Raw genomic sequence first — 12,940 nt, forward strand, 5'->3', positions numbered from 1 at the left:
ACACACACACACACACTTTCCAAATTGTCCTGCCTGTGGCTTCATATGTTTCATATTGCTCATGTGTGTTACAACTCTCTATTTTTCTTTGTTTTTCTCCTGTTCTTTGTGCGTTTGTTTATATTTATCTCAACTCCCTGAATCCATTTCTTTATATGTTTTACATTATTATTATGGAGAATAACAGGATCATCTTGCAGGCGCTCTTTAAGTTATCTCCTCCTCTTCTTGTTCTCAGTGATTGGGGACTTTTTACCTGTCTTTCACCATCATGGCCCAGAGCCACACACACTCACACACATTACAATGACACACTGCAGGGAGCAGAGCTGCATAGTATCAGCCTGCTGAGCTCTCTCCACACCTTGAGACAATTACCCTCCCCGCCTCACAGCACCCTGCCCCCTGTTGCTGCTTTGAGGAAAGAGACACACAAATGCAGGGTGATTGTGAGGAAGAAAAAAAAAAGTTGCCTAATTTTCTTTTACTTTAAAGAAAAACATACGCTCACTCCCACTATTTTAGTTGCACAAATTGCTTTCTGCCTTTCTCACATGCACACAAATAATTTGCAAAAGGGTCGAGTCACATTACAACTATTCACAATCAGGTTCTCCGGCTATTCATCCAGTCGTCATGTCTGACACAAACACACAGAGCTGAACAATGGCCTCTCTCTCTCTCTCTGTCTGTTCCTCCAGCAGCAGCTCCTCCAGCTCAGCCGCAGATATTTGCACAAAGTCTCACTGCGGTCATCAGCGGGAGCACAAATATAGTCACAAATGTGAGGCAAGGAGCGCCGGACTGCTAGTTCGTGATATTCATGGGTGTTGGAATGTGCAGCCCACAGAGTGGCAGTGGAAATGTGCGTTCCTGTGCATCCTGTGCATGTGTGTTCGGACGCATGGACAATTATGTGTGTATGTGCTTAAACAGAGTGCCTGTGATGAAAGACACAAAGAAAAACACACAAGCCTCACTCTGTGCCTTTAGGTTCAAGTTACTAATATCACACCACACACACACACACACACACACACTTGTAACATTACAAAGAACAAGATGTGACTAGTACAGAAATTACGAAAGGACATTGTGTTCATTGTGGAAAAATACACTTCTTTTCCTCGTGATCACTACAGTGAGATTTCTTCCTTTTCATAAAAAAAAGAGATTTCAATGTAGGCAGAATTTTGATCCTGATGTCATGAGAAAAGACAAAATACATTGTTCCAAAAAGTGTCTGAGAAATATTTACTTATTCCTGAATAAAATCCAGAGATGGTATCATAATTCCAGGAAGCACTGGGCAGAAAAGCTTTGGTGAAAAAGAGTTGGTCGTGAGTTCCTATTGCTATTAGGAAAAGAAGACAGAGCTTAATGTATGATTGAATGCAGTGCAGGGAGCTTTTGATGTGGATATCCGCTAATTTCAAGTGCAGGGACGTTTTGATTTTCATCTCATTAGGGAACAAAGTCCAGTCTTCCACATGCACTGATTAGGACCTGGATTGAATTAATTTACAAATCCCACTTAAACCTCGACTGTAATTTTGTATAATTTTGTTCACTTTGCACTAATGAGAGATAAGTAATTTCTTGTAGCTTCACTTGATCATAAATAATGGTCTCATTATTTGCATGGTTAGCTTTCCTTAATGAAAATAATCAGAACTGAAATACCTTGTTGGCTAACCGCAACAAAAGGGATACCTACAGAGTTAATCAAATGTTTTAAATCTAGCTGATGGGTAAATGTGTCAACTCCTTTGACATTGATTGATTATGATGTGAAGAGTCTGATGAACAAGCTACCACACAAGAAATGACTGTAAATGCCTCCTCTTACACTTACCCCCTCTTACACACAAGCTTACACTTGCTCTGCATATTAGATAGATGTTAGAAGGAGTAAGCTAACACTGAAGATATCTTGTGTTTGCTGACGTACAGTAAGTTTGCACCTTATTAAAGGGATGTAGGTTTGTATACAGTTATGAGACAGGAGTCAATGGTAGAAATACGCTAACTCTCAGTTACAATTAATACAGTTAATACTGTCAGTCAGCAAGCTAGCTGGGTTGGAGAGGTACAGAAAAAATGCTAAATTCTGTAGTAATGACACTCTGATTTGTAATTACTTTGAAGATGAACATGGTAAAGCAAGCAACCCAATTATCTGGAAAAGTAGCTGTTGAAGCATTGGTGTTGAATTACTGACACTGATCTGTTTTACATTTGCAATATGGTCCAATTCACTTAAAAATAAATTCAAATAACTTTATATTAGCCTGAATTTACACATTTCTTTTACATAAGTACACCATGTAACTGCACTATTTCTTCTCTCTATATATATAACACATACATTTAAACAGATAAATGTGACTGATTTAGATATTCTGTATGTACCTGACCTTCTTTTTGTCTTTTTTGTCATCTATCCTGACGGACATAATGTGTCCCCTCATATCTTTCTGTCTCTGTCTGTATATGTATAAAAGTCCCAGAGGCAACATGTCAAAGATGTAATCACATTCTGAGAGCTACTAGCCTGGTTGTTGGGCCCGAGTCTCCAGAAAACGACTGCAGATAAACAGATAACAGCTGCTCACTGAACACAGTATGTGTGCACACAGTGACACACACATTTGCACACACACTGACTGACAGGAGTGTTCAGCAGGTATTTCTACGCCTGATATCACTCTTACAGGATGAGAGATACTTGACAAACATGTATCTGTGTAAAGTGTTTGATATGAACGCTGCACAGTTTACATAAAATAGTAATGAAATAGTGTTGTGACCCTGTAATGTCTGAGTAATATCATTACACTGCAACAACATTACAAAAAGAAGGTAAGACTTTTACAGAAAATAGAATAAGCAAGCAAAGTGTCACACACTCTTAACATCAACCTTATTTATCAAAATACACAATGTTGTCAGTCCCTCTATAAACTCTTGCAATGACTCTGTGGTCTTGCTCAGCCACTGTGAAGTGCAATAGCGCCCCCTGCGACTCCAAATGGTCTCTATCCAAGAACACTCTTATAGCAAGTTGAAATGAGTCTCATCTTTCTTTACATTTCCGTTTCTATCTGTTGAAATGATCACACAAATTACACAAGGAACCATGTTACATTTGCTCTTCTTTCCAGCCTGCCCTCTCTGCCATCCACCCGGTTTACCACATGGTTAAACTCTCTTCTCTTCTCTTCTCTTCTCTTCTCTCCTCAGTGCATGATTTAAAGCCTAATTATGACCTCAAATTAGCCCTGAAGACTTTTCCAAATTTGTGGAGAGTCTCCACTGTTTTACACAAAACAGGACTGGTCAGGACATGGATATTCGGCACACTGTCTTGTCATGGGCAAGGCTGTGGGATTAGGATTTCTTGCCTCTTGATTGAACCTTGGACCAGTTGAAAACCTCATGATTATATAAAATACTTTTTAACACATTTTTTCTAGCATCTGATTTCAGCTGAATGTAACATTGTATTTTCCAGTTGGTTAAAGATGTATGTATGTTAGGAGAAATCTCTTTCACTATGTAATGGACTCATGACATGTACCAAATGGAAAATCTTTTTATAAACACACATCTTTCTGAGAAATACGCTCTATTACAGTAATGTGTAGCAAATTTCCAGTTGTTTGTGCAAGTTGTGTAAATTAATAATACATAATTTTTATTACTCACACAATGCAGCCATCTCTTTGGGAAGGTCAGCCCCAAACCGTCCAAAGAGGTGGCTACTGGCCAGTAAGTCAAAGGGGGAGTGGCTCCGCATGGAGTTAAAGGTGAACGGGTACATAGCACGGGGGAAGCCAGTCATGTGACGCAGTTGGTGCTCCCTGTTGGTTGCCATTGTGAAAACTGCAGCTAGTGGTTCAGGTGAATCGTCTCTGTCTGACTCTGTCTTGTTGTTTCCTCCTCCTGTGTTGTCTTCGTCAGGGGCCTATGGTGAGTTTGAAATGGGCTGGTGCCATTCAGCCCCTCTCAGCTGCTGGCTTCTCTGCTGTCTGGCTGCAGAGAGGTGAGAGGGATGCTGAGGAGGGAGGAAGAGTTGGGAAGAGAGAAGGAACCACGTGACCAAGACCTGACCAGGTCCAGACTCTAGAAAAGGAGGGAAGAGAAAGACAAGGGGTTAGAAACTGGAACCAAAGTCTGGTTATTACCTAGAGAGCACAGTGGCTTAACAGCTCACCTCAAGTCAAATCACCAATTCATATAAAAATATCAGTTACTTTCTGTAACAAGAGCAATACCTGAAATAACTCAAAAGTGAACTCCAGATGAGAAATAAAAGCGAACAAGATGAAGAACAAAAAGAGCGTTGAAGAAAGAGTTGACAGGGCAGAGAGGCAGAGTGTGTGCAACACTTTTCTCCTGCTTTTTGTCTGTCTTCAAAGTAGTGCAATGATTTCAGGCGATGCCATATGATTTCAATCAGCAGAACTGTATTATAAAGGGTCTCTCTGTTCCCTCTGCCAGCCTGACTCTAGCCAGCCTGCCCGAGAACAGCCAGCCACAACATGGGTACAATTAACCCTTTACAACAACAATCACACATAACCCACTCACTTTCACTCTAACCAATGCCATAAACCCTCGGCTGAAGCTGAAACCACTGAAGGTTTGTGATGATCACAGTGTCTCACCTTCCCTGTCTCTGAGGACTCACGTAGTGGCTCTGTGACCCTGTCAATAAGGTAAATGAGGGCAGCCCTTCCCTCTTGTTTCTCTATGACTCTCTCATCCTCTTCAGTGATTTCATGAGTGGGTGGAGCTTAACTCTCTGTGGTGGAGCTGTGGTAAATACAGCCCGGCCAAAGAATGTCTTGTTGTTTTGGGCCTGCTTCGGCATGGGAATCAAGCACCAGGGGTGGGTGAGAGAGTGATAATATGAATTTACAAATGTTCTTTATTGAACTACTACGATGAATATAATACATAGTTAATCAGAGTGAAAAAAATATATATAGGGAGAGAAACTAATAATAAGTAATCTATCTTTTAAAGTAGATAACTCAGGTTCACAAACACGTACAAGTACAAGATACATGTATGTAATTTACACACAGAAGAAAGTAAACTGTTCCACATATGGAGTTAAATTACCTCTTGTGTTACCTAGCCATGCACATTATGGTTTTATTTGTTCAATAGACAATGGAGGTTAAAAACTTTGTTAATTTTAATTTTTCTATCTTATTTTTTCATAATCTAGACCTCTCAGTGAAAAGTTTTCATAGGGACTATTTCTTCAGTACAAAGAAGTACCAAATGTTGTACAATCTATTGTACTGGGTGGACATATCAAAACCTGGACAAACACATCCAGAACTGTGTGGATGGCTCAATACCACAAGAGCTAAATGAAAAAATGTGTTTACTCTGATGAAAAAGCTCTAAATGTGCTCCAGACATCATTGCTCCATATCCTAAGATAACATGTTTCTTAATTTAGGTGAACTAACCCTTTAAGTACCTGGCAGTTGATACTTAAATTCACAATAAAGTCAGAACAGAATTTCTTATTTTTAAGTATGTTATTGGGTGGTTCATCTTTTCTGGTGTTCTTGAAAGTTAATTATACACAAACAATAAGACATTTTTTAGATATCAGGACATTTTAGACTATAAATGAAATAAAACATTAAATAATAATAATAAAAATAATAGTCTATGCTCATTGATAGAAATGTGGTGGACAAACTATTTGACTAATCATTAGGCATCTGTGCTACTATTATTAGAGTCAAATTCTTCTATATCCTTTTGTTGTTACAGCAGTTATTTCTTCCCACACACACATGCACATACAGTGCGTATTACACATTCACACACAAGCCACAAAGTCAGCGGAGTGAGTGTTGTTTTTAAAGTCATATTTCCCATATTGACATTTTTTCTGTAACTGCTTGGCTCTGCTGTGGTTTTTCTTCACTGCGAAGGCCAGTTAGGGAGAGTCCCTGCATCTATTTTCACAAAGAACTTTTGTGTTTGACCATCAAAGAATGTCAAACCCAGGTTGGACAAAGTATGTAGTGATTATAAAAGTCATTACAGACATGGTGTGGGGAATGGTCACATCTTTTGAAAAACACATGCATACACATGCCTCTCTAAGAGTAGAACACAGAAACATACAAGCACAGACATGTAGGCCACAGACGTGAACATACACACAGATGTTCTGTGACTTTAATCATGTTCATGGGCAAGTAATCAGTGGAAAACACACTGCGTTCACACATGCTAAAGCACCATTGAAAGCTGCAATTGACCTTGAAGAATGAAGGAGTAAATATAGGACGGAGGATCCTTTCACAGATGCAGCTTTTGAGTCCTTCCAAGTTGACTCTTTAACCAATCAAATTCAAAGACTGAAATCACTGGTATGAAAGCCAGATGTATAAAAGGATTGGGATGAAGAAAAAATAAAGTGTTGAAAGCTGAAAAAAAAGATGGAAAAAGATAGAGGGAAACAGAGAAAAAGAAAGGGAGGGAAAGCTCATAGGAGGGAGTTTCAAGCATCTGGCAGGCCATGTGTAAGAAGTGAACAGAGTCCTATTAATTAGAGCCATACTGGAAACTGGATTAATAAGAGAAAGAACGGACTGTGGTAAAGCAGCATGGGAGGAGGGAGAAAAAAAGGGCCGAGTGGTTGCAGAAAACATACATAAAAATAAAGAAACGGTTTTATTTCCACTAATAAACTATGAAATAATGTGCGCCCAAGCCAAGGAATGGTTTCTTTCCCTCTAATGAGTAACACCCTCGCCCCCTCACTCTCCCTCCAGGGGGAATACACCTTGGGTAGGGCAACAAAAGCAGTGCTGTGTCTCCGGGCCTCCAGGCCTCAATGCTGCTTTTATGAGACCTGGCTGGGTCAGGTCAGACTGGGTCACCTGGTCCTGGTCCTGCTGACACACAGACACACACAAATACACTAACACACACACAACTGATGCTCCTTTTTCCCAGACTGTGAGGATTAAAAACAGCTTTAGTGTAAGAACGATGGGGCTTTCCATCTCTCTGTCTTTTCCAACAAGCCACTACATACTGTCAACTTTGCTTCCATCAAACTAGATATTGTTGCAACAGTTGTAAACATCATTTGGCTGTAAACAGCTGAAATGACAAAAACAATTTTTTGAACAACATTTTAAGTGCTTATTAGGAGCATCATCTGGATCTGGTTTTCTGGGTGTAAATGTGACTGAACTTTATGGTTTTTCCATCTCAAATCAGCTTGAGGTTACAGTTATGAAACTATACACACACACACACACACACACACACACACATAGCTGAACGTCATCGCTTACTTTGAAAATGTAATTTTACATGTGAAAACAACCTATGTCCAGACTAGCATATCAGGAGCCTGCCTCACCAAATAAGCAACATGCAAGCTGCCCAACATCATTTCTCTTCGTTCACTTTGACATTAACATAATTAATCAAAACAAACGTCATACTTGCAGTCACCATGAGCACGCGATAGGCCCACAGGACTCGCAATTTGCGGGCAACAATCATTCGTGAAAGGTGACACTGCCACCATTTCCGTTCTGCATGTAAGCAGTAGGCTAATTGAAAATTGCCCCAGGTTGTTTTCATAAAGATCTCTGCTCATACAAAAATGCATGAATGATTTTATTTGGCGAACAACAAAACTGTCGCAGCCAACATCTGGTCAGCAGAGAGACAGACACCGACCGTCAGACAACCGAACATGCACAAAATAATGATTTGATAACTGGTAACTCATAAATACTACCTGCTGATCAGGCAGGCACTCTCGCTTTTATTATACGATAGACTTTTTTCACAGCAGCCATTTTGACATTAAATAGCAGGGTAAACACAGGTGTTAACAATGATACTAATTAGGGTTCGGTTGCATTCAAGTCCATTAAGGCTCAATGGAAAGGCTCTGCTACACTAAATGAAATGGATTGGTATCATTAGCAAAACTTGTGTTTACCCTACTAGTTCATGTAAAAATGGCTGCTGTGAAAAAAGTCTATTACAAAGTCATCTGATGAAATCAAGTACATCTTAATGACCTAATCTATTTGTGATAGACTTTCTGTTGGGAGCGGCAGAAAGATCCTTAACTTTACTGCCACACAGTCTCCGTCGACAAAAAAACACTAAGCCATCATTTTAGATTTAGACATTTAGATTCATCCTCTCTGTAAAAAACTCTGTCATTTGATAAAAAAAGCATACAAACGGTACAGAAACCTCAAATGCAGAGAAAAAGTTGTGTTTTCTATTTTAGGCAGGTTAGTGTGGACGTATCCTGAGCCGGGTCCTCACATTAAACTAGACTTTGACATGGCTTAAAATGAATTGCTCACTCATTTCTTCTCATACACACACTTTTCTAACTCTGTTATATGTATTTATGTACTGTACATAATTAAATGCTTGCATAACACAATGGCAGCAAACAGCTTTGTTGGGTTCTTAGATGCATCAATCTTTGGTGATTTAACATTTTTGTTACATTTTCAGTTGTTTTTTTTTCTGGTACATTATAAAAAAATGTCCTGTTGGTGTGGAGAAAATGTGGTGCGGCATTTTAAGGGAAGTAGATGACTGGAGAATTACAGTTAATCTTCAGTTTTATAGCATAATGAGTCCACTTTTAGGGATGAGAAATGTGCGGTAATAGGAAGTCTATGTGTCGGTTAGTGAATGAACAGTTAAAAGTGTTCAGAAACTGGAGCTTGATCAGGGTGTGTAGGTTAATTTAAAAAATACATACACTCTTGACTTTCCTCATGCAAACCACACATTTTATAGTCTTAGAAATTAGGCTGAGCAGTGCTGAGTAAAGGTTTTTGACAAACGTTAAACCCCCGACAGTAGCATAATTGGAAGATTGACAAATGCGTGTTAGCATTTGACCATGCAGACACAGGTTTTTCCCAGGTCACAGTATCCGTCTGAAAGGACTAATAGTTTCCTGCCCTGTTCTTACTGTTTGGACAAGCTTCACAATGGCAGCAACAATAACAGTTGCATTACCCGTGTGCTCCTGCAGTACTTCTGCAGTACTTCTGCACACGTCTGTATGCATCAGACTGATTTTACTATTCTTTGCTTTGGAATAAAAGAAAAGAATAGTTAAATATTCAGTTACAACAAGAACTCTTTAAACGCTCCTCCTTAGACTAAACAATCCTTGCTTATCCCTTAAGAGTTTATCCCTCTTTATTTTTACTGTCTTACTCTCTACAGTCATAAAATCCCACATCAATGTCATATAGACATCAGTTTTACTGACATTTATGAGTGAATTCTCTTTGCAATATAAGAACTAGCGTTGACTGCAGGTTGAGTATCATTCGTCAGTGTTTGGTAAGCGTGGATGTAGTGGTAGTAGAGTTCCTGGACGCCCTGTGGTTTGAGTTGGCTCTTCTGTCTCTGCTACTGGTCCTTTTTGCCTTCATTCAGATGCTGCTGAGTCCCTCATGTAATGTTATAAGCTGTGTTCTAAACTGAATCTGACTGTAGAGAGTCAATAAACATTGAAGAGTATGAATAGATCATCGGTAAAACAAACAGTTCTTGATGTGGTGATCTTGACTTTAGTAAGCTAAACTTTGTGTCTGTTATGAACATCTGTGTTTTTTATTTCTGTGGTTCCATATCTTTGGTTGGTAGTCAGCATTATCTGAGACTATTTTAGTCAACTAAATGTCTTTCATTTGATGTAATTTCTGTGTATGAACATAATGTCTTTGTGTTGTTTTGTACTTGCATCCTCGTGTCCACCCTGTCTAGCCAGCCAAACACTAAAATATACCACACACCTTCATGTGAGAGGAGAGGACTACATTCCTCTCTGTTTCAAATTACATTGGTTGTATCCAGCAGCACCATAATTAGCATTATTATTTCCAGTATGGGTGTATGTGTACGTCATACGTAATAACAACATTCCTCAACCTCATCTGAATCGGGTTGTTGCATGTCTCCCTCTTTTCTCTCTTGCGACCCATATTTACTGTCTATATGTCTCTGTTATCAATAATAAAAGAAATATGACAAAAAAAACCTCCCTATTACCTCCACACTTAGACAAAACCCGGTCTGCATTGTATTTTTATGGCAAAGCATTGTGTGCACAATGGGGAATTTTCAACCACGCTTAACTACAAAGGAGTACAAGCATATTGCCAGGTTTTATTATTTCAGCCAGATAAGTTTACAAAGGAACATGGAAGAAATTAGATAAATATTAAAAGTTCAAAAAGGAAATGTTAATATTTTCCATGAAATTGAAACAGCGTCAATTAAATTTCCAAGATTTCAACACAGATGATGGGAGTTTGGTTTGGTGAGCTCATTCAGAACAAGAACAAAAGGAACTAGTGAACGAGTACTTTAGGACATATAAAGTAATTTAAAGATACATGGTTATTTAATTTTCATTTTGTTTAATTGGCAGTTCAGGGTTGTTTAATTAAATTCAGCTTAAGGAGCAAGTATAAGTATTAAGTAATAGTAATAATAATTGAAACAACTGCCATGGGGAAGCTATCAGCAGCACAACTAGCTATGGTGTGTACCATGGTATACATACCCTTACAGTGTGTCACAGACAGGAATAATTGCAGCACAGTGATGATTCAAGCGTTAAGGGGCGCCGGGTACAGTTGGTGCTGTTGCAGAACCTGCTGTCCTGGTTCAGACACTTTTCAGTCTTTGAAAAGAAGGAAGAAAGTTAAAAAAGATTGTGGTTGGGGAGGAGTCTTGAAGAATACTGTGAGTCTAATGGTATAGATCTCAGGAAGGGATGGAAGCTCCTGGCCTGTGATTTTTAATGCTGTGCGTATAATTTGTCCAGAAGTTTCCTCTCTTGCACTGAGCTGTTTGACAGCCGTCTTTTTAAGTGACTCCAAACTGTAACCAGAAGGTATAAATGCTCCACCCCACATCACATAATGATGTCCTTTATTTTGTTTAATCATGTGGTTAATTAGTCTTTAATGCTAGCGTATCAGATGGATTGCATGATGATGATGTTCACCCCAGTGAGAGTGTGAAGACTTGTCTAAGACAAAAAAAAACTGTTTGTCTGATAATAAACACACTTTGATCTTTTGGACCGAGAACAGGCCGCATGAACTGAAATGTCTGCTCCTTCCCGCTGCACTTTTCTCCTGTCAGTAAATAGAAAGTAAAAAATTGATTTTTTTCCTCTTCCCCACTATTTAGTCATCTTTCTGTTTCCAAACTTCCCGTGTGTGGGTTCAATTCAGAGCAATGTGAGTCAGCTGGAAAACAGGCGAATATTCAAGTGCTACAGGCTTTCTCTTGGATTTGTTGGGTTTGTTATCTTATGAGGTTCTTTTGTGGATATGAGCTTTGCTTATTTGCTATTCTTTCTCTTTTATTCTGAAATCTATACATAATCTAATCTTAGTCACTGCTGACTTGCACAACAGAAGAAAGTTTATGGTTTTGTTCAGGTTGTGGATGTATCTATGGAGACATTAGTGTGTGATAGTAGGAACAAAATCAAGAGGACAAACTTGAATACAATCTCTGTGTTTTAAACCACAGAGTTTCTGTGTAGAGAGTAAACTATAAGGCAGACTCTGAGTGGCTATGAAGGCTAAAAACTCCCCAAAAACAGCCAAGTGCAAGGAAAAACATGACTTCAGCAGGGACAATTAGCAGTAAACCATGAAACCACAATCAAATCTGGCTTATTCTGAGAGAATGCAGCCAGAGATGAGCTGTTCTGAGTAGAAAATGCACATACTGACACACAGAAACTATTACAGAGGACAAAAAACACAGGCACCATCACCCACAAACAACATAATTAGATTTTCCAACAAATGACCGTACTATATTTTATGTCAAACTGACATGTAAAAATGTCTTTTGAGAAATACAAATATTGCTGGGCCATAAACCATCAGTGTCAAACAGCCATCTTATAACCACAAAATGTTTCTAGCTGTGGCAAACACATATTTTATGCCAGCCATTATGCTGTTAGCTCAGTCAATGTACACACAGATGTATATTTTAGGCCTCGAAACAACATTTGATATCCATTTTCTAGGCGTTTTGATTTTGGAACATCTTTCGGAAAGATTGCCAGACATTAATTTTACTAAAATGATTTCCAGTAAAGAGGATCTGATCTCCCTTGCCTAATTCATAGAGGCTATAAAAAAAAAACTATGACAGAAGTTTGAGGAGGACAAAGTTGATAATCAATTTGGTCACGTCTCAACTCTAAGGCAACAGTTTCACATTTTGGGAAATACGTTATTTATCTTTCTTGCCGAGAGTTAGATGAGAAGATCGATATCTGACTATGTCTGTACAGTAAATATTAAACTAGCAGCAGGGTAGCTTAGCTTATAAAGCTAACAGCTAGCCTGGCTTTGTCAGGACCAGGAAGTCACTGCACTCAGCCAAGAAATAATTAATCCCATATTAAAGCTACATTTCCAAATGAGACAAAATATGGAATAATAATATAGGAAGCTCTACTTGTTTTTAGTGTTTATGCTAAGCTACACAATCTGACTATACTGTTATGCTAGATACAATGGAAAAGGTCTTCAATTGAATTATTAGCCAAAAACTTTCTGCAGACTTTTTACTAAAAAAAACTACATAAAAAATGAATTTAACTAAAACAGCACATTTCTATAAAACACATAAAAAAGACTATTACACTACAAAATCAGAAGATTAAATAGTAGAGTCATGTGCATTTAAGCTTCATCAATAAATCTAATAGGTTTTTAATTAATTATATACATATATGCTTATTATTTCTATTATGTTTGTTTTACTTATCTAGTTTGTTGTTTCTATGAGCATCGAGAATAAAGCTTCATAAGTAAAATGTATTGAAAGCTGAAATGATTAATTT

General features: G+C 38.4%; 1 protein-coding gene across 1 annotated transcript in view; it reads right to left on the reverse strand.

Annotated features, from left to right (window-relative positions):
* rargb (retinoic acid receptor, gamma b) overlaps window positions 1-12,940 on the reverse strand; it is a 32,685-nt gene that overhangs the window by 17,632 nt on the left and 2,113 nt on the right. The window contains exon 2 of the mRNA XM_035661549.1: window positions 3,709-4,125. Coding sequence (XP_035517442.1) covers window positions 3,709-3,877 — 169 coding nt within the window. The 5' untranslated portion in view covers window positions 3,878-4,125. The remainder of the gene's footprint in view (window positions 1-3,708; window positions 4,126-12,940) is intronic.

This window comes from Morone saxatilis, unplaced genomic scaffold, assembly GCF_004916995.1.
Source record: "Morone saxatilis isolate NCDOM2014 unplaced genomic scaffold, NCSU_SB_2.0 Contig18, whole genome shotgun sequence".
Lineage (NCBI taxonomy): Eukaryota > Metazoa > Chordata > Actinopteri > Moronidae > Morone > Morone saxatilis.